The following is a 24,472-nucleotide window of genomic DNA, read 5'->3' on the forward strand; positions in this document are numbered from 1 at the left end:
ACATTCAGACATTCTCTGAGTCTTGCAGGAGCACTTTTAACTTAGCTGAGCATAAATTATTGAATCGGATTAGACCATCAGCATCTCACTCATTACTACAATAATTAGTCTAATACCACACAGTGTAATTACAGAAGAGTCAAGCTTTAAATTGGAAAAATATCAAAACTCTGTTCATTTTTTAAGTATAATTTAATGCTAATGGTCTAATCCGATTCACTGATTTGTGCTAAGCTAAGCTAAAAGTTCTCCTGACAGACCCGAATATTAGCTGAATGGATTCAGTACTGTTGAGTTTTAACATTTTTGAGTCCATCTAACCGATCTTCACATCTAGCGTAAGCACTTTTAGCTTAGCTTAGCATAAATCATTGAATCTGATTAGACCATTAGCATCTTGATTATTAGTGCAATAATTAGTATTATAGCACACAACGTAATTACAGAAGAGTCAAGCTTTAAATTGTAAAACTATCGAAATTCTTTGCTCAGTTTTTAAGTGAGATGCTAATGGTCTAATTTGATTCAATGGTTTATGCTAAGCTAAGCTAAAAGTGCTCCTGCCAGACCAGAAGATCAGCTGAATGAATTTAATACAGTTGAGATTTAACATTTTTGAGTCCATTCAACTGATCTTTAGGTCTTGCGTGAGTACTTTCAGCTTACCTTAGCTTAGCATAAATCATTTAATTGGATAAGACCATTAGCATCTCGCTCATGTAAATACAGAGGCATCAAGCCTTGAATTGGAAAACTATCGAAACTCTTTGGTCAGTTTTTAGGTGAGATGCTAATAGTCTAATCTGATTCACTAATCTTTGCTAGTCAAATTAGCCGATCTCTAGGTCTGCGGGAAGCACTTTTAGCTTAGCTTAGCATAAATCATTGAATTGGATTAGTCCATTAGCATCACACTCATTAGTACAATAATTAGTCTCATAGCACACAACATAATTACAGTCGAGTCGAGCTTTAAATTGGAAAACTAGCGAAACTCTGGTAATTTTTAAGTGAGATGCTAATGGTCTAATCCGATTTAATGATCTATGCTAAGCTAAGCTAAAGGTGCTCCCGCCAGACCTGAAGATCAGCTGAATGGATTCAATACAGTTGAGTTTGACCATTTTGGAGTCCATTCAGCCATTCTCTGGGTCTCGTGGAAGCACTTTTAGCTTAGCATAAATCATTGAAACGGATTAGACCGTTAGCATCTCGCTCAGTAGTGAAATATTTAGTCTTATAGCACATGATTCAATTACAGAAAAATCAAGCTTAAAATTGTAAAACTATCGAAATTGTTTGCTCAGTTTTTAAGTGAGATGCTAATGGTCTAATCCGATTCAATGATTTATGCTAAGCCAAGCTAAATGGTAAAACTCTAGGGAGGCTATAAAATTAGCCTATTTACAAAAAAGCTTAGTGTACTATTAAAGGGCAGATTCATAATGTTCGGTTGGCATTTTCTACTATATTGGCTGTAGTCTTGTGAAAAAGTCTCACCTCAGGAGTAACTGTGTGTGTGAATGTGTTAGAGGGAAAGAGGGAGTGTGTGAATGTTTGCCTTCAAGTATGAGTGTTTGTTGAGAAAGAATATCATTAACATCCGCAGCCGCCGCTCTGTCCATCAGGGGGCGTGTCTTGAAGACTGGGCCCTTTCTGATTGGTTAAGATGCTCGGGTCTGTGTCCAAGCTCTCGTTCATTTTGTCACAGATGATGTCGACCAGACGCTCAAACACCTGCTTGACGTTAATGTTGTCCTTCGCACTTGCCTCAAAAAACTGAAAACCTGCAAACAAATGAAAAAGAAAACAAAGACAAGAAACGGAAAAGAGAAAGAAAAGAAGAGACATTTTAGATTGTTTATGCATATAAAAAAAAAATATAATTTTATTAAGACTTTCTTTACAAGTCTCCTTGTCAAAGTGTGTTGCTTTAAAACTCAAGAACAAAAAAATAAATAAATAAAAATAAATAAATGAAATAAATAAATAAAGAGTTATTATTACGCCTGTCTTAATGTCAGTTAAGAAAGAGTCGAGCAATTATACATCACATTTTTTATTTGATAAAGGTCCAAAACAACCCCCGAAATATGACTTTTATAACCAGAACAAACAAATATTTGGGACTTTTTAACAAGCACATTGGGCAAATAGGGTGACTTTTATTTTGACAGACACAATTAGGTGGTCATTTTCATTAGTTTACTGCAGAATTAAATTCTTAAATACTGTACAAAAATTCTATTTAAATAGTATATTCATTTTTCTTCGGCTTAGTCCCTTTATTAATCAGGGGTCGCCACAGTGGAATGAACTGCTAACTATTCGAGCATATGTTTTAGGCAGCAGATGCCCTCCCAGCTGCAACCCAGTACTAGGAAACACCCATACTCTCATTCACACACACACACACACACACACACTATGGCCAATTTAGTTTATTCAACTCACCTATAGCGCATGTCAAACCCACACCAACCAGAGGAGAACATGCAAACTCCACACAGAATGACAAGTGACCCAGCTAGAGCTCGATCCAGTGGCCTTCTTGCTGCGAGGCAAGAGTGCTAACCACCGAGCCACCATGTCGCTTATGCAGTGACTCTTGCAAATGTCAAAATTTCAAGCTTTATATAAAGTAGAATTTGTTTTCATATGATCAATTTTACCCAAGCAAAATTCAAAAATGAGCTTTCAAATGAAATAAATCGTCTGAATTCAACTTTAAATATTTATTTTAGTAAATGTTATGTAAAATAAATATCAATTAATTTGACCTATGTTCAATGTTTATTTGAAAAAGTCTATCAAAAAAATCCACGTCATTTGAATTCCACATGTGATGTCATCTTTTTTGTAAATTTTATGTAAAATAAAAAAATCTATTTTACTGATTTCTTTAAATATTTTTTTACTATCTAAAATAAAATCCTCCATCAAATGAAAAGTCCATCAAAAAAAATCCATAATTTAAAAACCACATGCTTATAATGTCAGAACTCATCATATCTAGCATCTATTGGGCAACTAAATAACATGTACATCCTTTGAACAACACAACTGCTCTTGGCACTTCAAAAGGTCTGTCATTAAAATCATCACTTCCTGTCTTTTCTGTTGTCCAAATAAGGCTCTGCAGCCCACAGGAAGCACAGAAGCTCAAGGGTCATGAGCAGAATCCAAAATTAACACTTGACACACAGCACCAAATGAGAGTAAAAGTAGGCTTTTTTATTACAGGTCATCCATTCAGCTCGACCCAATACTCTAAACCTTTTTTTTTTTTACTTGAAAAATTCAGTGCATTTCTGATGAATATGCATAGAAACATCATGAACTCTCCTTTATACCTCGTGCTTAAAAGTTGTATAGATAACTTATAATTGATAGTGTTTGATGTTTATTAATTATGGTTTATATTTGTGTGTTTATCCTGTAATAAAACAATATTTGACCGATAAAAATATTAATATGAGTGTGTTTGATGCATTTCAGGGCATTGTGCTGCAACACCCTGTCCTGTAAATTTTAAACTAAACTAACAAGAAAGCATTAGAAAAGTACTTGGAAAAAGGCATATACTACAATATAATGCAATTGTAGCATTTCATAAGCTGAAGGAAAAGAGAACGAATGAATGCTGCATAAAAATAAATATAAAGCTATTTCACTCTCTTCCAGCAGGTGGCGCTTACAGAACAGCCAGAATAACAGCATTCCTTAGATATTTCTGGAAGCAAAGCAGTTGCACTGGTATTTTAAGAATATTTATTAGTAGTATTTGTACTTGTATTTGGTGTTTGCACTGGTATAGAAATATAAATCTTAATGAAAACACTAGGTTCCACTCATAACTTGCTTACATTAACAAAAGAACTCAGCACAACAATGCTTAGGATCTTTTTTCCCAAATGTTTCACACATCACAACATGCTCCATCTGCTGACCTGTTTAAACAGCTGCCGGCGAGTTTTTCAGATATAACATTTGAGTAATTTTAACAATTGTGCCATACAAATGTACATGTTGAGACAAAACAAAGGCCGATCAGTCAGTGCAGGTTTCTTTAATCGAAACAGCTAAAACTTGCATTTTAATTTGGGATTTGTTGGTGAAACTCGGGGAAAGTTTGTTTAAGTTAATGCAAAATATCTCAAATTTTTCTGTGATTTTTTTATTCCTTGCCATGTGGTGTGATCACATGAATAAACACTACAGAAATTTACAGTAAATCCTATAGTGTTTTTAAACTGTATCTGTTAAGTGTTTTATGTATACTGAAGTATTTATAATTCTTTGTTACTGAACACCAAAGCGTACTGTTATATTAACTACGGTAAACTGATAAAATACTGTAGTAAACTTTAATTTTTACTGTGCATTTTATTATAATATACCCAATAATTTTAGAACTCCTAGTGCAATATTTGGTCATTTGTTTATACTAATATTCTTATTGTTTTACCATAGCAGCTACACATTACCAGATTAATCTGTAGTCACTTATTAGGCTCAAAACTCTAATATGTAGTAATATTCTTTACTATGGATTTTCTTTTTCACTTTTTTTTCATTTCTAGTTTTGTATATGCTGAAACGTGCCTAGCTCATTGGCCAGTCTCTGTCCGTCCTCTCTGGCCACCAGTCTGTCGTCCTCCAGATCACATTTATTCCCCACCAGAATCACCTGAGCGTTGTCCCATGAGTATGTTTTAATCTGAGTCGCCCTGGAAAACACACACACACACACGAACGCTGTTAATGGTGTACATACTTGGAGCATGTTCAATAAAATGTGTAGTATTTTGACAAGAAGCATTTGACATTTCATTCAAGTTTTGGCGAAAAAATCGTTAGAAAAAATTCAGCTACATTTTTAAAATGCATCGCTATTTTCTCTTGAGTAAATTCTGAGCTTAGTTTAGAAGAGAGGAGGGAGGTCTATGCTAGTTTTAAACAGAAAATGGTGCTCTAGCTTAGTTTTGAAAAGAAGATTGAGCTCTAGGCTAGTTTTGAACAGAAGACGGCAATCTAGCTTAGTTTTGAACAGAGGATGGCGCTCTAGGCTAGTTTTGAACAGAAGACGGCGCTCTAGCTTAGTTTTGAACATAAGATGGCGCTCTAGGCTAGTTTTGAACAGAGGATGGCGCTCTAGCTTAGTTTTGAACAGAAGATGGCGCTCTAGGCTAGTTTTGAACAGAGGATGGCGCTCTAGGCTAGTTTAGAACAGAAGATGGCGCTCTAGCTTAGTTTTGAACAGAAGATGGCGCTCTAGGCTAGTTTACAACAGAAGATGGTGCTCTAGCTTAGTTTTGAACAAAAGATGGCGCTCTAGGCTAGTTTTGAACAGAGGATGGCGCTCTAGGCTAGTTTTGAACAGAAGATGGCGCTTTAGGCTAGTTTTGAACAGAATATGGTGCTCTAGGCTAGTTTAGAACAGAAGATGGCACTCACAGGCTAGTTTTAAACAGAAGATGGCGCTCTAGGCTAATTTAGAACAGAAGATGGCACTCACAGGCTAGTTTTAAACAGAAGATGGCGCTCTAGGCTAATTTAGAACAGAAGATGGCACTCACAGGCTAGTTTTAAACAGAAGATGGAGCTCTATGCTAGTTTTGAACAGAAGATGGCACTCTAGGCTAGTTTTGAACCAAAGATGGCGCTCTAGCTTAGTTTTAAACAGAAGATGGCGCTCTAGGCTAGTTTTGAACAGAAGATGGCGCTCTGGGCTAGTTTTGAACAGTAGATGGCGGTCTAGACTAGTTTGAACAGCACTAGGCTAGTTTTAAGCAGCTGACGGCACTCTAGCCTAGCTTTGTATGTACAGCACCATCTGCTGTTAAAGACTAAACTCAGAATCAATTAAAGATAGAATAGCGATGCTTTTTGAAAGTCATAATTGATTTTTGAGCACAGCTCTACATTTCAGACACTTTGACTTCCACATAGTTTTGCATTAAGTAAACAAACTGGCACTTGAGCATCTGATAATAGAAGCATGTCTAAATAAAGGAAGTGAACTCACCAGTCCTGCACGGCGTAAAAGGAATCTTGGTTAGTGATGTCATACATGAGCAGAAATCCCATGGCCCCTCTGTAGTAAGCTGTGGTTATGGTTCGGTACCTCTCCTGTCCCGCTGTGTCCTGAACAACAGTATTAAAAAGAACATTCTGAATTGACCATTCACTAAGCCACACCCAAAAACCACCACCCACCAATCGTGACTTAGCAACCGTAGCTACGCGCAGGGACTCTGTCAAGCTTTCGAGCGAGGGAAACAGGCCAAAGCATTGTGCATATGGATTGTGCAAATCTGATACCTGTTATCCTAAAAGTTTGGACGGGGTGGTGGAATTTTTTACCTTTTCAAAATGCACGAAAGCTTGACAGGCGTAGCAACAGTAACTAAAGAGGGCGGGTCTTAGTGAAGGGTCAATTACACTGCAATATTCAGATCACCTCATCTTTATATCTGATATTATTAATATTTATTTTCTTATATCCTTATTTTCTTATTTATTTGTGAGTTTTATACAATGCAGATTTAAATGGATAAACGAGAAAAGATAAAAGGCATAACAATATTTCACTTTGTAGGACATATTCAGCAGTTCAGGCAGTTCAGTTAGATTAAAACTAAATTCAGTTGAATCTGAATGTCACTGTTATAAGAGGATCCACTGTAGAGCAGCTCCACACAACTTAACCAAGCACGTCTTTAGATCAATTAATAAACAATGTTTGATTGTTTTAAGTGTTTAAGTGTTTTCACCATGCATATCACTTCAAAACAGCTGTAAAAGTGCAAATATACAAGCATTTTGCTTGGTTTAGGGACTTTATTTGTGGGTTAAAAATCAGACGTTCCATTTTGGTGTGTGAATCAAATTCATTCATTCATTCATTTTCTTTTCGGCTTAGTCCCTTTATTAATCTGGGGTCGCCACAGCGGAATGAACCGGCAACTTATCCAGCATATGTTTTACGCAGCGGATGCCCTTCCAGCCGCAACCCATATCTGGGAAACATCCATACACACTCATTTACACTCATACACTACGAACAATTAAGCCTACCCAATTCACCTGTACCACATGTGTTTGAACTGTGGGGGAAACCGTAAAAAAATTCAAAGATTTTTATTTTCATATTTTGTTTAAAAGTTTAAAAGATAAAGCAAGCAGCGTTGAATAATAGTTTAAATTCTCTTTTATTCACAAAACTAGACTAAATGTGTCTTCAGAAAACTGCACTGCCTAAAAGTGTTAAAAATCACAGCATTATTGACAACATTGGTTAACGTTCATATTAACAATAACATCACTGCACATAGATCTTGATCATCTGCCTAATTTCTGTTAATGCACGTCTATGGTGTAAATAAAGAAAGAAACTAATTATGCAAGTGACTGCAACGTAAATAAAACAGTCTTGGGTTTAGAGGTTAACAGCCATGCTAATGTGGTAACCAGGCAACGTCCGACTAGTTTCCATGATACCGAAAAGCCTTGACTTGATTTAGTGCGCTCTGACCTCACCTATGCAGGTTGCCATGGTAACTCTTGGTTTGGGCAGCTGTCGGAGGGTTGTATATAAATATATGCATGCATTGTATTTTAGGGGGAAAGCTGAATGGAAACTAATGGGAGCTTGACAAAAGCCTCTGACCAGTCTTTCAACAGAGATAAGATGTGCACCTGCAATTCTCACACACACACACACACGCACACACACACACAAGCACACAAATGGACTTTCCATAGGCGTATTGTATTTTATACTGTAATAAGCACTTATTATTTGGCCTTACCCTAACCCTAACCTTAACCCGCATAGGAAACCTTTAGCAAAGTATAATTTTTTACGTGTTTTGAAACACCTTACAGCCAAACCAACTTAATGAAGTGCAACTAGATACAATTACTCACGTCATTAAATAATATTTGTCCCCCTAAACCACATAAACAAGTACACACTACGGCTGCACAGTACTGAAAAACAAACCTGACATTGTGCTAAATATTTTTCTGCATTATATATTGCAATATGAATATAATTACACAAGATGACTATCGACAGAGATAAGATGTGCACTTTCAATTTACACACACAAACACACACACACTCGTATTGTATTTTATACTGTAAAAATAATTAGCTTATTTGGCCTTACCCTAGCCCTAACCTTAACCCTATTAGGAAACCTTTGGCAAAGTATGATTTTTTAAGTGTTTTGAGTTATCTTACAACCTAACTAACTTAATAGAGTACAACTAGAAACATCTACCCATGTCATTATACAATATTGGTCCCCAAAGCACATAAACAAGTATAAATATTTAAACAATCTTATTTATAAATATTTAAATCAAATATAATCTATTTGTAGAAGTAGAAAACTTAAAATGTCTTGTGTCCAAATGGTTTAAATTAACTTGCGATATGGCTATTGCTTATTATTAATGCTGAAACGATATATTGTGCAGGCCGAGTACACACACACTCACACACACAAATGGACTCTTCATAGGTATTGTATTTTATACTGCAAAAAAAAAATGCTTATTTTATTGGCTTACCCTAGTCCTAACCTTACACAAGATAATATTATCACAATTTTACATTCACTGTGATGATTTTGTTGGGGAGTATGTCTGTGTAAAATACACAAAATGACACAAAAATACACAAAAACAACATTATTTAAAGCACATATGAAAATAACAGAACAAAGATAAAAATTAAATAGACAACACTATGGGTTTTCAGTGGAATCTAACACTGAGATATAGAAATGCAATAATCAAATGTAAAAATAACAGCAGTTTGTTGTGTAAATATATAAACCCAATAAAATCAGATAGTATTTAATTGTTAAAGCAGAAAACTTTAAATGTCTTATGTCCAAATGGTTTAAATTAACTTGTGATAAGATATCTGCTGACTATCGATGCTGAAACGATACACACACAGACTCTTCATAGGTGTATTGTTTTTTAAACTATAAAAAGTGCTTATTATTCTAGCCCCAACCTTAACCCGCATAGGAAACCTTTGGCAAAGTATGATTTTTAAGTGTTTTGAAATACCATACAGCCTCACCAACTTACTAGAGTGCAACTAGCCACAACTACTCACGTCATTATACAATATGTGTCCCCATAAAGCACATAAACAAGTACACACTATGGCTGCGAGGTACTGAAAAACAAACCTCAGATTGTGATCAATTTTTTTCTGCCTTATATATTGCTATATGAACATAATTACACAATATGACTATCAACAGAGATGAGATGTGTTTATGTGTGTGTGAATTGCAGGTGCACATATGGACTCTCCATAGGTATTGCATTTTATACTGTTAAAAAAAACAAAACGCTTATTATTTGGCCTAACCCTTGCCCTAACCTTAACCCGCATAGGAAACCTTTGGCAAAGTATGATTTTAAGTGTTTTGAAATACCTTACAGTCTCACCAACTCACTAGAGTGCAACTAGCCACAACTACTCACGTCATTATACAATATGTGTCCCCGTAAAGCATGAACAAGTACACACTATGGCTGCGAGGTATTGAAAAACAAACCTCACATTGTGATCTATTTTTTTTCTGCCTTATATATTGCTATATGAACACAATTACACAATATGACTATCAACAGAGATGAGATGTGCACAATTACACTATGACTATCAACAGAGATGAGATGTGCACCTGCAATTCACACACACATAAACACATATGGACTCTCCATAGGTATTGCATTTTATACTGTTAAAAAAAACAAAACGCTTATTATATGGCCTAACCCTAGCCCTAACCTTAACCCACATAAGAAACCTTTGGCAAAGTATGATTTTTAAGTGTTTTAAAATACCTTACAACACTTAGTACCTTAATAGAGCATGACTAGGTACATCTACCCATGTCATTATACAATATTTGTCCCAGTAAACCACATAAACAAGTACACACTAGGGTTGCACATCATTGGGAAAAAAAAAAAAAACTCTCATTGCAATATAATTTTTTTTGGCTTAAATATTGTGATATGATTTCAATTACACAAGATGACTATTATCAGAGATAAGATGCGCATCTGCAATTCACACACACAAACACATATGGACTCTCTATAAGTATTGAATTTTATACTCTAAAAAACACTTATTAAATGGCCTTACCCTAACCCTAACCTCAACCCTAATAGGAAACTAATGATCTTTAAGTGTTCTGACTCAGCTTACAACCTAACTAACTTAACAGATTACAGCTAGGTACAACTACGAATGTCATTATACATTATTTGTCCCCGTAAAACCACACAAGCAAGTACACAGACACACATAAATGCATGATGACTAGATTTACAAGAAAGACAAGTGGATCATATCTATATTCTGGCCCCGTAATCTGGCATCTAAAGGAACTGAACGCAACCCTTCAGGAAGTGGCAAATGTCAGTGCAATAATTATTTAACATCTATGACTGTGTCAATACGGTTAAATCTACAGAACGCAGTGATGAATAATCTAATGCAATGTGTAATATTTGCTCTTCCTCCACAGTGAAATGCCTCAAATTACATTTGTCTCTGCCTTTAAATCATGAACTCCTCCTTTAAGCAAATAAGAGAGGGACAAATGTGAACACGCACATGTACTGCATGTTTTAGGAGTTGCTGATCGGAATAAAAAGTACTTCATGGCTTTCACTTTTAGGGATAACTAAAGGCTAGATCAGATAGTATATTAAACAAATGGAACACTGCATGAATATTAGCTTTTGAAGATCTTAAAATGAGGATTTGGATTGGCTTTCGGGTTATTGATCGCCTCTCTGACTAAAGCCCTTCTCCACCGATTACTCAGCTTAGATGGCCGGCCAGCTCTAGGAAGAGTCCTAGGGCCTCATGTACGAAGACTTGCGTTGAATTCATACTAAAAGATTGCGTACGCACAAAGCTGTAAATGTGCGTACGCAGTAAAAAATTCATATATACGCGGAATCCCATGCATATTACCTTTGTACATCCGAATTAACGTGAAATTAAACACAAGTGAACGAGCGCAAAACCCCTCCCTACCTCCTCCCCTGTATGAATATGGTAATGACTCTACTTTGGCAAAACCAAACAAAAAAGCAATGGCAAAAGCAAGCAAGAAGAGAAACTTTGAACAGAATGTGAATTGGAGGTGCTCCTATTCTGAGGTAGACTGGAGAAAAACAGTGTTATTTGCAGGTTTGTCCTCCGGATTTATTAACAAAAGAAAAAAGTTGGAGAGTTTAGCTGATGCGGTTAACGCAGTCGGGTCTGAACATCGCACTGTGAGTGAATTAAAAAAGAAATGGTCTGATGTAAAGGTGTAAAAGTTTGTAGTGTCTATAGCAGCGTGAGCGGCGTTGCTCGTAAAGTGCTTGGCAAAATATTTTGACATATTCGATTATGAACCGGGTTCGAATCCAGTGTCTGATGAACTTATTCTTCTTTTCCCCACTACATATCAGATTTTGCCTACTTTTCATCACGAGGAAGACAAGTAGGAATCATTAATAAGTGTGTGTGTGTGTGTGTTATGTTAAGCGCATTTGAGCATCACATACTATTATCAGATTTATTGAACCATTTCTTATTCACGTATGCAAATTCGTCTTCAGATGGCGCCTTTATAGCAATGTGTGTGCAGTCGATTGCTCAGATTACATTGGGAAAACCGCCGATTGATGTAAGTTGCGCTTTAATGTTTAGCTGGTCAACTGCATGGTATGGAAACCTTATAAACCTGCTAGACATGCGGATGATCCCGTCCCATACAGCTGCCATTGCACGGCTCAAAGATACTTTGTAGGGTGCAATTTAACTCAACTGCCTCTAGGAGTCGCCAATGTAAATAAAACAGACACACACAAGAAATGCATGTACGCCAGACATGAAGTTGGCAAGGACCAACACATTCTCATGTTCATTTCATCGTTACTAGATACTAACGTGAGCGTGAAATCTGGCGTACGCAAAATTTTTGTGCGTACAAAACGTTGATACATGAGGCCCCTGGTGGTTTTAAACATCTTCCACTTAACGGATGATGGAGGCCACTGTGCTCATTGGAACTTTCAGAGCAGCAGAAATTCTTCTGTAACCTTCCCCAGCCTTGTGCCTGTATAGGTCTACAGACAATTCCTTTGTCTTCATGCTTGGTTTGTGCTTTGACATGCACTGTCAACCCTGGGACTTTATATAGACAGGTGTATGCCTTCTCAAATCATGTCCAATCAACTTAATTTACCACAGGTGAACTTCAATTTAGCTGCTGAAACACTTCAAGACTGATCAGTGGAAACAGAATGTAGCTGAGCTCAATTTAGAGCTTCACGGCATAAATTTCCACACATTTACACAAGTAAATACATAGAGCCAATGATGGACTAAACAATCTGCAGAAATCTGCGTGCGCAGATTGCGTATGGTTTTACTTATAATTAACTTACTTATGATATATTATCTGTGTTACATTAAGGTTAGGTATCAGTGTGTTGAATTTTAATGAAGTATTATTACTGTGTTTATGGGAGCAGCAAGACAAACACCGCTGGACTCGTTTACTTCATATATGCATATTCTCATTGCAACATAGTCAATAAAACCATGACTGATCATTAACCAAACATCCAAACACCTCAAGTCAGAAAAGATGTAAGTCTCTGTGTCTCCACACCCACTAAATACACCACACACACACACACACACACTGCTCTGGAATCATGACAACAGGAAAGGATCATTACTGAAAGTACATGGAGGATTTAACACTGCAGTTCTGAGAAAAAGAAATGCAATGCTAATTGAGTATAATAATATTGTTTAAGTCTTTTGTCTCTTTTAAATTTTTAAATAATAATTTTTTTCTTAGTTTTATTTTCAAATATATGTAAAACAAATATTGTACAAACATCTACAGACATTTTTTAACTTAATTGAATAATTTTATTTAATTATTGGCATTATGTATTGTATGTTTTATATGAGTGGCATGGTGGCTCAGTGGTTAGCACTGTCATATGCCGGATAAGTTAGCGGTTCAACCCATTGTGGCAACCCATAGACTAAGCCTAAGGAAAATGAATGAATAAATGAATGAATGAATGGATGGATGAATTACAACTTTTAAATATGTTCTTTTTTATAATCAATTAAAATAATGCAAAATTTACTTGAACGTGGGTTTTAAATATGGGCTTTTAGGATGAATCAAATTTGCATGACTACAATGGATGCATATTTCTAATTTTGTTCAGCAACCTTTGTATTTTCGACACTTGACACCCGATGTAAAATGCTTGTCCTGAAGCAAAACCACTAGTCTAGTGTTTGATAAAGCATTAGTGCAATATGATACAGCAGCTGAGACTGTGCCAGTTTCTCTAAAAGATTTGACATGATATCATTTTCCAGCCGTTTCTCAGTCAGAGTTTTTTGTTTTTTTTGCAGGCACTTAACATTTAAACAAAGAATTCAGAATATATCAGGTGAGTACATTCAACATTTAATCATGTCTTTAAAAAATAGCTGACGTCACTAATAACGAGCATTTTCAAAATCTAAATAAAGTCCCAATAATAAAGTAATTCTAAGCTTTGATCCTAATTGCGCCATTTTGGTGACTGTCGCTTTAAATTCAAATGAGATTGTGCTATTTTCAAAAGAGGGCGGGGCTACAGATGCATGTGTGTCAGCATAGTGGCAGATTCAAAAACAAGACTAACTTAATATGCTAATGAGGGAGAGATCGTCACTAATGGGCGGGGCTTCCACCCTCTGATGACATGTACAAAGGGAGAATGTCGATCCGAGTGTTTTAGCAGACTGTTTTGATCAAGTGTGATTATAAAAAGTATAATTAATAAATTTTTACTATTAGAAGCTGCTTATATTCACAGAATTCTGCCACACTACTGTGTTTAAACCCCACACAAAAGTGATTTTTGCATAATAGGTTCCCTTTATTTAATGTTAAGAAATGGAGCGTTATTGTAAAGTGTCCAAAGACATGCGGTACATTGAATAGACTAAATTGGTCATAGTGTATATGTAGGTGAATGTGAGAGTGTAGGGATGTTTCCCAATACTAGGTTGCAGCTGGAAGGGTATGCGCTGTGTAAAACTAAGCGGCAGCCTCCTGCTCTCCCTCATGAAGCCAATGCAGAAGTAACTGTAACTGCAATTCATTGACTCGCCTTTGGGGGCTAAATTCAGGAAGTCCAGATGTTCAATGACCGGAATGCTAAATTGGACAATTTTACAGCTTATAAAAACATGTTAACAACCAGATATAAAAAATGGTTTTGGTGCATATAACTAACATTACCCTTCATGACAACTGTGAGGGGGTGAATTTTGCCTAGAACGTTATGTTTTTATTAAGTTTTGTTAAATCTGCATAATTAAAGGCGTGGCCACTTTAACTCAGCTGATTCCAGCTGATTAGCCGCTGAACTCGGCATATACATCGTATTTTTGTGTTGTTTTATGTGGCTTTACACAGTCAGTTGCCTTCTGGAATTGTTTCCTGCAGTTATCAGATACTATAGCATGCTGTGTGCACTTAATTGGGCTCACAAACCATTCAAGTTACCTCCAATTGCAAGGTGAGTGAAATTCTCATACATTTATATACCATCTCTATAAATGTATTTGTTTTACTTCAGATAATTTATTATTTATAATTGTCTTTAGACTAGTAATGCCCTCCTGAATCTGACAGATTGATTAGCTGTAGGCTCTTCCTGCTGAAAAATCCAGCTTAAACCAGCCTAGGCTGGTTGGCTGGTTTTAGCTGGTTGACTACCCTGGTTTTAGAAGGGTTTTGGCCATTTCCAGGCTGGTTTCCAGCCATTTCCAGCCTGGTCTTAGCTGGTCAAGCTGGAAAATGTCCAGCTAAATCCAGCTAAAACCAGCTTGACCAGCCTGGTTTAAGCTGGACATAGCTGGTTAGGGCTGGGCTCCCAGCCTGGCTAGGCTGGTCAAGCTGGTGTTAGCTGGTCATCTCCCAGCCTGACCAGCTAAGACCAGGCTGGAAATGGCTGGAAACCAGCCTGGAAATGGCCAAAACCCCTCTAAAACCAGCCTGGTCGACCAGCTTAAACCAGCCAACCAGCCTAGGCTGGTTTAAGCTGTTTTTTTTAGTAGGGCTAGAACAGTCATCTGAAACATTGTCAAACAGTGACAGTGTTATGCCTGGATTTCATCAATAGCCTTGCATTTACTAACACAGACTATATTTAAAGTGTTTGGGAGTTATTTGTGCTTTCCTCCTGTAGAAAAAACATCACAAGAACAATGCTTAGTGGCTCAATGTCTTACTACAGTAGCTGCGTCCCAAATCGCATACTTATGCACTGTTCTACGCCATTTTGTAGTATAAATAGTGTAAGTAGTGTGTTCACACTGAAAACTCTAAAATATTAAGTGCACTTTAATTACCCGGATGATGCTCTCATTCAGCCGGTAAAATGAAGTGCTTAATGATGGACACTTCACGCACTCAACGACCGCAGTTTTGCTCACGTAGCGGAAGGGGCGGAGCTATAGGGCGGATAACATTATATAGTTGAATAACATTATTTATTTTGGAAGGTGAAAGCAAAATTCTCCTACAGCGTCTCCTGATGGTGAATGCGGTACTACTAATGGCAGGAATTATTTGATAGTTTGGTCATTTATTTAACTGATCTGGCGACCGTCAAACGTCTTCAGGTAAACGGTTTGAATTTTCGCTTAGTAAAAAAACATTAGTGCTCCATTTGGGACGACACAGCATACATATACTATACTGTTGAGTGTTTAAGTGCATAGTGCATGAGTGCATAGTGTACCATTTGAGACGCAGCTAGTGTTTAGTCTAGCCAAAATGGCGACGGTTGGCCACGCCTACTTGTAACTTCATTTGTACTCTTCAGAAACCTACAGGTCTTGGACGCATAGGATATTACATCCATATCTTTTACAGTCTGTGTGTAAAACATATGCTAGAATAGTTGGCGGTTCATTCCACTGTGGTGACCCCTGATAAATAAGGGACTAAGCCGAAGGAAAATGAATGAATGAAGTGTAAACAAACAACAGGCCTATAAATAGGAGCATTTTCAATCAATATCTCAGGCCAGATGACCTCTAAAAATCTATAGGTTTGAAAATTAAAAGCTTATCAAATCTAACAATGTCACCACTGTGGATGCAACAGTCAAATTCTTTAAATGCTTTCAAAATGCTTAGATAACATAAATAATTATTAACATTATTTCCACTGACACAATATATCGCGTTACTGAATATCAGCACATATTCTAAATGGTATTCTTGCCTATTCAAGTCAAACTGAGTGTATACAGTATGCAGAGCTGGGTTGTTCTATGGTGGGTTATCACGAGCACACTGGTGCATTCTGGGAAAATGCTACTCAACACCTCTGAGGCGTTCGCACCCACTTCCTTCCATCAACAGAAAGTGCTGTCGCTTCCTCTGCGGCTGTGAACGGGCACAGAATAACTACATTTACAAAATCTAAACAAAAAGAATCAGTAATTAACATATCAGACAAAAAAAACACACACACACACACACACACAATCATAAATAATTCCTTGGCAGCACTGGGCAGCTGATATTCTGACCCACTTCCTGTGTCAGTATTGATTCAATTAGTGATTCACAGCAGAAGGCAGATGCACGCTGGTCTCTGGACTGGCGAAAAGCACAGCCAATTTGATTTTATGGCTTTCATTTTCTAAAGGTTCCCTCAAAATGGATTTGGCACCATGTGTGTGTGGCGTGTGTTTGCGTGTGTGTTCAGAGAATAATGCATTAGATGATGGGGCCATCTGCTTTAGGTTGGTCAGGTTGTTTTGGAACATTAAACATCATTGCTGACACACACCACTGAAACGCACACATATATGCACGCACACCTAGATTATCTTGATCAAGGTATCATCTAGTCTTACTGACGCATGACTGGCAGATCCTCTTTTCACAACATTAAGCACTACCTTAAGCAATAACAAGCTTTTCTTTCTGGTTTAACTAGTGAAAAATAAAGCCTTAAATGTATTCTTCATGACACTGAATGCATTTAAATTCTGGCAATCAAAGATTTTGCAGTAAAGTCTTAACCACTTCTCTTTAGTTACCGATCATACTTGGAATGGGGTATATGCCGAAGCATGCTAATAAGACTTTTAATTTGCCATTAACCTGGGTTAAGCTCTTCCGGCAAATTGAATGCCAATGCAAAATCCGGTGCGTTTAAGGTCTGTTTTCTTTAAAAATCAGCGATCTCCACTAGCTGAGTGATATCCGATTTAAAGTGGGTCTCAGATTGTACAAGAAGCACTGCATTAAATTACATTTCCCCCGCCATGTCTTTATAATATGAGCATTTATTTTACCCCAGTATATTCAATAGAGCTCCTGCGTTAGCCTGCCGATTCTGACGGGCGCGTGCGAGTAAACAGCTTTTTGTCTCGTTTTACTCTTGAGCAACTAAATAAATGCTAAAGTTTATTTAACTGAATGTATTTAAATGACATTACAACATCGATGCTGTATAAGGAACCGTATAAAATGGAAAGAAGTTCACAATAACAGGTCACCGGAAGTGTATCAGCATGGGAACAGCCCTAGCTCGGCATATACTGTACCCTATGAAAAACTGCATTACCCATAATTCTATTCAGATTTCCACCAATCAGACAAAAATAAGGGAATCATTAAGTTTGTTTCTCTTTATGGCTTTTGTTTTAAATACCAAATACTTTCTTTGTTGTTTCCAATGAAAGTTTCTAATGTTGATATCAGCATTGCAACTGACTTTATTCTATCCACTTGTTAAGTGATGACGTGTTTGTGACGTATGTAATACTGTTTCCGGTTCCAAGCCGCCACTCATTTGAGTTGAGAAATTATTAGTTTATGATCACTTTTTATTCCTATCACACATTAAAGTTAATTTGATATAAAATCATAGTGTACACAACAATCTCTGGGCTTGCTGCATAACAAATACCAAAAATGTAACAATTTATAAAAAATGTATCACTTTCTGGCCATCGGACATTAGGCATGGACATATATATTGCGATCGTGATTTTCGAGCCTATTAAATCTCTTTGTAAACGTTTATTATTACCATTTCATGAGTCTCCCCATACAGTTGAATCCGCTTGTTAAGTGGTGAAGTGTTTGTGGCGTATGTAATACCGTTTCCGGGTCCAAGCCGCCATTCATTTGAGTGGAGAAATCATTCATTTATGATCACGTTTTATTCCTATCACACATTAAAGTTAATTTGATATAAAGTCATAGTGTACACAACAATCTCTGGGCTTGCTGCATAACAAACACCAAAATTTTAACAATTTATAAAAAAATTAAAAACTTTCTGCCCATCAGATATTAGGCATGGATATATATATTGCGATCGTGATTTTCGAACCTATTAAATCTCTTTGTAAACGTTTATTATTACCAATTCATGAGTCTACCCCATTCAGTTGAATAGAGCGCTTGGACCCGGAAGCTGCTTCGCGTGACGTCACACTTTACAAGCGGATTGGTTATTATGGCTTATAACATCTTTTGGACCTGGACGGCTACTGAGAAATTGGTAAAACTGCTGCGCATTTTTGAAGAGTGGCCCACTTTGGAGTTTTAATCATGCCATAAAAGAAAAGCTTTTGTGTTTTTGATAAGTTTTGCATACAAGCAGCCACATTTTTAAAACAACCAGTTTACAAGAGTCCTTGAAAACAACTAAAGTTGCTGTAATTTGCATGTAAGGCCATCAATGTCAAATTGATAAAAAAAAAAAAAAAAAAACACTGTCCATCCAAGCACATACTGTCCTGTAATTTGCCACTGATGTTTTAGGTATTAAATTATTAATTTATGGCTACAAACTGAATACATAATCCACATGTGTATGATGAAATAATTTTCTGAAATTGAGTTTTATTCAAAACATTAAAAAAAGCTTTTGTGGTTTTGAAAAGTTTTGTATACAGGCAGCCACAATAAATAAAAAAAAAACTGCTTACAAGTATCCACAAAAACAACTAAAGATAATTCTTAATTTGCATTTAAGGCCAGTAGGTGGTGTTTGTCATATCGTAAAAAACTACAATGGCTATAAACTGAAAGCATAATCCACCAGTGTATGATGAAATGATTTCTGAAAATTAGCCAGTTCAGAGTTTTATTCAAACCATAAAAGAAGAGCCTTTGTGTTTTTGAAAGGTTTTGCATACAAGCAGACACATTCTTAAAACAGCCACTGGTTACCAGAACCCTAGAAAACAACTCAAGGTGCTGTAATTTGCATGTCAGGCCAGTAGGTGGTGTTTGTCACATTGTACAAAGCACTGTACATCTGAGCACATACGGCCCTGTAAATTACCACTGCTATTTTAGTTAACAAACTACTCGTTTATAACTGCAAACTGAATACATAACTCACGTGTACATGATGAAAACATTTTTTTGGTGTTGTTGAAATGCTTTGTGTACATGCAGCCACAATTTTAAAACAACCACCGTTTATAAAAATCCTCAAATACAACTTAAGATGCTGTAATTTGAATGTCAGGCCAGTAGGTGGTGTTTTTTACATTGTAAAAAGCACTGTACCTGCGTGGTTGGGGGTGGAAACATGCAAACACAGGGTATGTACAGCCAGCCCTGACTAGGGCAGAACAATATATCATTTGAGCATCACTATCACAATTTAAAAGATAAATATATCATTAAATATTATTTATTATTTCACATTTGATTGTTTAATTTCTGTATTGAATACTGTAGGTTTGCCGGTTTATTTAAATTCTTATTTTAAATGTTTGATGTGACGTATTATTATATGCTTGTAATTTATGATATTTTATGCAAATGCTCTGCATAGAAAAGAACTTGATCGTTCTTGTCAATCTAAATCAATTAAATATTTTCAAATAGAGCCTATTCGATGGCTCTTCAAATTATATTCATATCGCAGTATATATATATATATATATATATATATATATATATATATATATATATATATATATATATATATATATATATGCGCTGTCAAAATTAGTGCGTTAACGCATGCGATTAATTTTAAATAATTAACGCGTAAAAAAAAATTAACGCAATTAACGCAGTTGCAGGTTTTTTTTTTACTTCCTGTTGTGGTGGACGTGTGTTTAACATGCAATAATTGTGGATAAGACCAAGGAAGCCCTTTTAGAAGGCAAGTTCCAGTATAAAACAATTAGTCGCATCACAGGTTATCCAAAGTTTCATGCAATTTCGTGCGTTTCATTTTTAACTTTCGACTTCTTTTGTAAGTCGATACCGCATGGCGAACAGAAAGAAAATCCTCCGCATTTCGTGACTCGAAAACATACGAAAGTGTATGCTTCGCGTTGTTGTGTCAGAATCCTTGTGAAATACAGTAATACTTTAGGACGCTTAATTTAAGCAAATTTGATGAACGTGATCATGCGTGTTGAATGAGGGGAGTTTTGTCTTGCATTTACATTATTTTACATTTAAATAACCAAAATTACAAGTTTCAGTACTTTAAATGCGATTAATCACGATCGATCACAATTAAATTTTTTTAAAAACTGTGATTAATTAGTTAATTTTTTTTAATCGATTGACAGCACTAATATATATATATATATATATATATATATATATATATATATATATATATAATATCGCAGCAAAACAAAACAAAAATAACAATGTCTGATTTTTCCAATATCATGCAGCACTAAACCGAATACATAATTCATAAGTGCGTGATGTAATAAATTTTCTGAAAATTCAGTTGTCGTAAACGATATAGGGTGTAAACGATAACCATGTACTTTGAAACTCACTTTCAAAAATATGCATTTTCGGGCTCCCTAATAATGCTGTTATCAAAAATACAGCCAAAATGCATATAAAGTAAATCTGTAATAGAATATACTGCTAAAAAACAGTTTGCAAAAAACAAATATATAATTGTTTAAAGTGCAAATAAAACAAATCAAACCATATGATTTTGTTAGCTCACGCAGCTTCCTGATCCAGCTTCCCACTCATCCAAATTTTCGTACTCACCCATATCTGAAGTTTGACTCGCTTCTCGTTGCGGTAAACCGTTTTGACTTTGAAGTCGATGCCGACTGTGCTGACGAATGCTGAGGTGAACGAATCGTCAGCGTAACGGAACAGAAAACTTGTTTTTCCCACACTGCTGTTGCCAATGATGAGCAGCTTGAACATGTAGTCAAAATTCTGATCAGCAACGTCTTTCTGCACCTGTGTCTGATGACGGGTATCGTTGGCCGACGCCATCTAGAGGAGGGGAGAAAAAGTAAATATGTAAGTAGTTTACAGTGAACAATAACAACAAAGACTGTCTTACACTTCAGAAAAGTGCTGTGGCCCTTCAGGACATTTTTCTGAAGCGCAGTTGGTCCTTTGTTAGTTAAAGTACTCTTCCAGCAGTGTCATCTATCTATATATCTCTCGTTCTTTGTGCTTCAGGCATGCTGAGTGAGGATCTTTCTTTGATTAAGAGCCATTACAGCAGAGACCAACTCAGCACTGCTCATTCTAGCCATTAAAACTCTACTTTAAATAAGAAGCACACAATACAGATCATCACTGGGCTATGCTGTTAATACTGTGTGAAATCAGTGTTATATTATTAGTTGTATTTACATAGTATTATTAGCATTTAACCAGTTGACTCTGCTTTAAATATATAGTAGGGCTTCACATTGTTGTAAAAATCTGATGTTGGGAATATGTTTCAGCGATAAATATTGCGATACAAATACACTATCAAAAGATGGTTTGAATTTGACTGTTTTCTGGGGAGTCTAACAGTATTGAGGCACAGAAGTTGAATAATCACAATGCAAAAAAAAATTATAAATAAATAAAAATCATTTTTTTACTTTGTTTTGTCTTGTTTTTAGTCCAAATATCCCCAAAAAAATCGTAGACCAAGTAAAGATATTATTTACTTTTCACCGTCAGAAGAAATAAGTGAAAATTTAGAGTTTTTAGCAAGTGTGGCAAGTAAAATTTGTTTGTTTTCCCTTTGAAATGTAGATATTTGGGCTAGAAACAAGACAAAGTCTAAGCATAAATCATATAAATACAGTGATGTAAAACCCAACAGTCAACTTTATCAAATGAAAGCACTGTACTTAACCCAACCCTCAAGTTAATTCTAGTCATTTGAAAAGAGTTTTGAACTCAGTGTTGTTGATAAAGAGTTCATTAAATACATCATTACTTCAACTTAAATGCAGTAAGTTCACAGTGCTCATAGAAATGGTTTGTTGCAATCAGTTTGAGTTGCCTTAACTTGTTGGGTTTTACAGTACTCAATTGGTTTGAATTCTCTTCAATTATTGGGATTTACTGCGCTCAAATTGCTTTGTTTACTCAAATGGATCAAGTTCACAGTACTCATCAAGATTACTTTTTGAACTTGGTTTGTTGCAATTCTGCAGCTCCTGTTCATCTATAATTTACACTGGACACTGCATATCTTTGCAATGTGACTATTGCGGATGCGCACATTGCGATATAACTGCTGAAACAACATATTGCGCAGCCCAAATGTATAGTACCTTTTTGTTTTGCATATTTATGTTTAGCTTTAATTCACAGTTAGTTTCTATATTTTCACATTTGGCAATATTAGCATTAATGTTTTAGCTTATTTCAAGTTAACGTCGGGTAATATTTAAGTTACTGGTATGACTACACATTTCCTGTAAATACCGGCTTAAAATTCATTTATAAGTCTTCAAAAAGTTTTAAATCTTCACTTTATATTAGGCGTTTTTCAGTTTCATTTTCTTCTCATTTTGAAATTTATTTTATTGATCTGTTTTTTTATTTTCCAGCTTTATCTCAGTTGAAAATGGCTACAATCGTGAGTTTGATTTACATAATCATCAAATAATAATACTCTGTCTGTTTTCTGTTAATAATGACTTACATTTCATTATGTTTGTAACATAAATGTTATCATATGACATATGAAAAGGCTTAAAATATACCTCAATAAATCACAGTTTAGACACAGTTTTGTAGAAAAAGAGCAGCATTTAGATTTTCAAAAAGTCTTCATTTTGATCATATATAATAATAATAATATTAAAAATAATAATTCAATTCAATTCATCTTCATGGTCACACTTTATTTTGATGGTCCGTTTATTGAATTTAAGTTACATTGCATCTACATGCCAACTGATTCTCATTATTATAAGTACACTGTTTGTTACTGTTAGGTTAGGGTGAGCTGACATGTACTTGCAAAGTTTCTTATAATCAGTTAAATATCAGTTGAAGGAGCAATATCAACAGATATTAAGCAGACAGACTACTAATACTCAAATGGACCATTAAAATAGTGTCACCATCTTTATTTCAATGTAGATTGTGTCAAAGCAGCTTAACATAGAAGTTCCAGTAAATTGAAACTGTGTCAGTCTATTTTTTAGAGTAATCATAAACATTTATACATTGTATTTAATAAAAATAATGATAATAATAAAGTAAAATACACCCTAATATAAGGCGATTTTTGTTTAAGTATTAACATCCTCTATTTTGAGAAACAGGCGACCACATCAACACCTGTAAAAAAACATTACCTGAAGAAGAGGGAGTTACCAGGATATGACACACCTTGCACATATGAATGAACACAATGCTGCAGTGCCACAGTTATGTCCAATAAAATTACAAGCCCTTTTAAGCACAGACAATGTTTAAAATGAACAATCATTCACAATAACGATGGTCGACAGTGACAAACAGCAGCACACACACCCTAATAAATAAACTAATGAAATCTACAAACCTGTCAAAAAGCATATCAGCTAGTCAGTCAGATAATATTCATACAATCATGTCATTAATAACTGAATTATGAGGCGATGAAGCTCCAGTCACGCTTCCATATGGACGCGTACAGTAGCTAACCGACTGTTACTTCAGAAAAACGCGTATCCTTCAGGCACAAACATTACTAACCTTATCCGGCTCTTCTCAGAGGAGGTTGTTTATTTTATAAAGTTAATATCGCGCTCTTTCTCCGCTGATTTCAGCTGACATTCAGTCCAAGCAGATCCAGTTTCACTTTTCCCGTTAAAAACACACACACTAGAAAAGAGGTCCACTCGTGTTATCGGTTTAAAATCCGTCCATTCGCTTTCCTCCAGAGGGGCGTTGCAAAATCTGAAGCTTGAAGCCTGCAGAGTCCTGGCTGACGACCAGTTTTTATTTGTGCTGACGGCTCGGCCAAACGGAGACAACTGTTTCCAGATCAGCCGGCGGGCCTGGCGAGCGTCCAGCCTGCACTTACTGAGCAGCCAATCAACAGGTCCCCTGTCAGCC

The 24,472-nt window shown here is 36.0% G+C and overlaps 1 protein-coding gene across 1 annotated transcript; it reads right to left on the reverse strand.

Moving 5' to 3' along the window:
• Nucleotides 1-1,524: 1,524 nt before the first annotated feature.
• rab3da (RAB3D, member RAS oncogene family, a) lies at nucleotides 1,525-24,231 on the reverse strand. Its single transcript, NM_001145597.1, has 5 exons — nucleotides 24,110-24,231; nucleotides 21,164-21,400; nucleotides 6,029-6,147; nucleotides 4,606-4,730; nucleotides 1,525-1,787 (listed from the first exon to the last, which is right to left on the reverse strand). The coding sequence occupies exons 2-5, from the start codon at nucleotides 21,398-21,400 to the stop codon at nucleotides 1,597-1,599; spliced, it is 672 nt and encodes a 223-aa protein (NP_001139069.1). The 5' UTR covers nucleotides 24,110-24,231; the 3' UTR covers nucleotides 1,525-1,596.
• Between the last annotated feature and the right edge of the window lie 241 nt (nucleotides 24,232-24,472).

The sequence above is a fragment of the Danio rerio genome, chromosome 1 (assembly GCF_049306965.1).
Source record: "Danio rerio strain Tuebingen ecotype United States chromosome 1, GRCz12tu, whole genome shotgun sequence".
NCBI classification, from domain to species: Eukaryota; Metazoa; Chordata; class Actinopteri; order Cypriniformes; family Danionidae; genus Danio; species Danio rerio.

Excerpts from the sequence above, each read along its gene's own strand:
- rab3da (NM_001145597.1), bottom strand. The coding sequence starts at position 21,400 with ATGGCGTCGGCCAACGATACCCGTCATCAGACACAGGTGCAGAAAGAC. Across the intron at positions 4,731-6,028 it reads TTTTACGCCGTGCAGGACTG|GGCGACTCAGATTAAAACAT; the intron begins GTGAGTTCACTT and ends TGTGTTTTCCAG. Across the intron at positions 1,788-4,605 it reads GAGACTGGCCAATGAGCTAG|GTTTTCAGTTTTTTGAGGCA; the intron begins GCACGTTTCAGC and ends ATTTGTTTGCAG.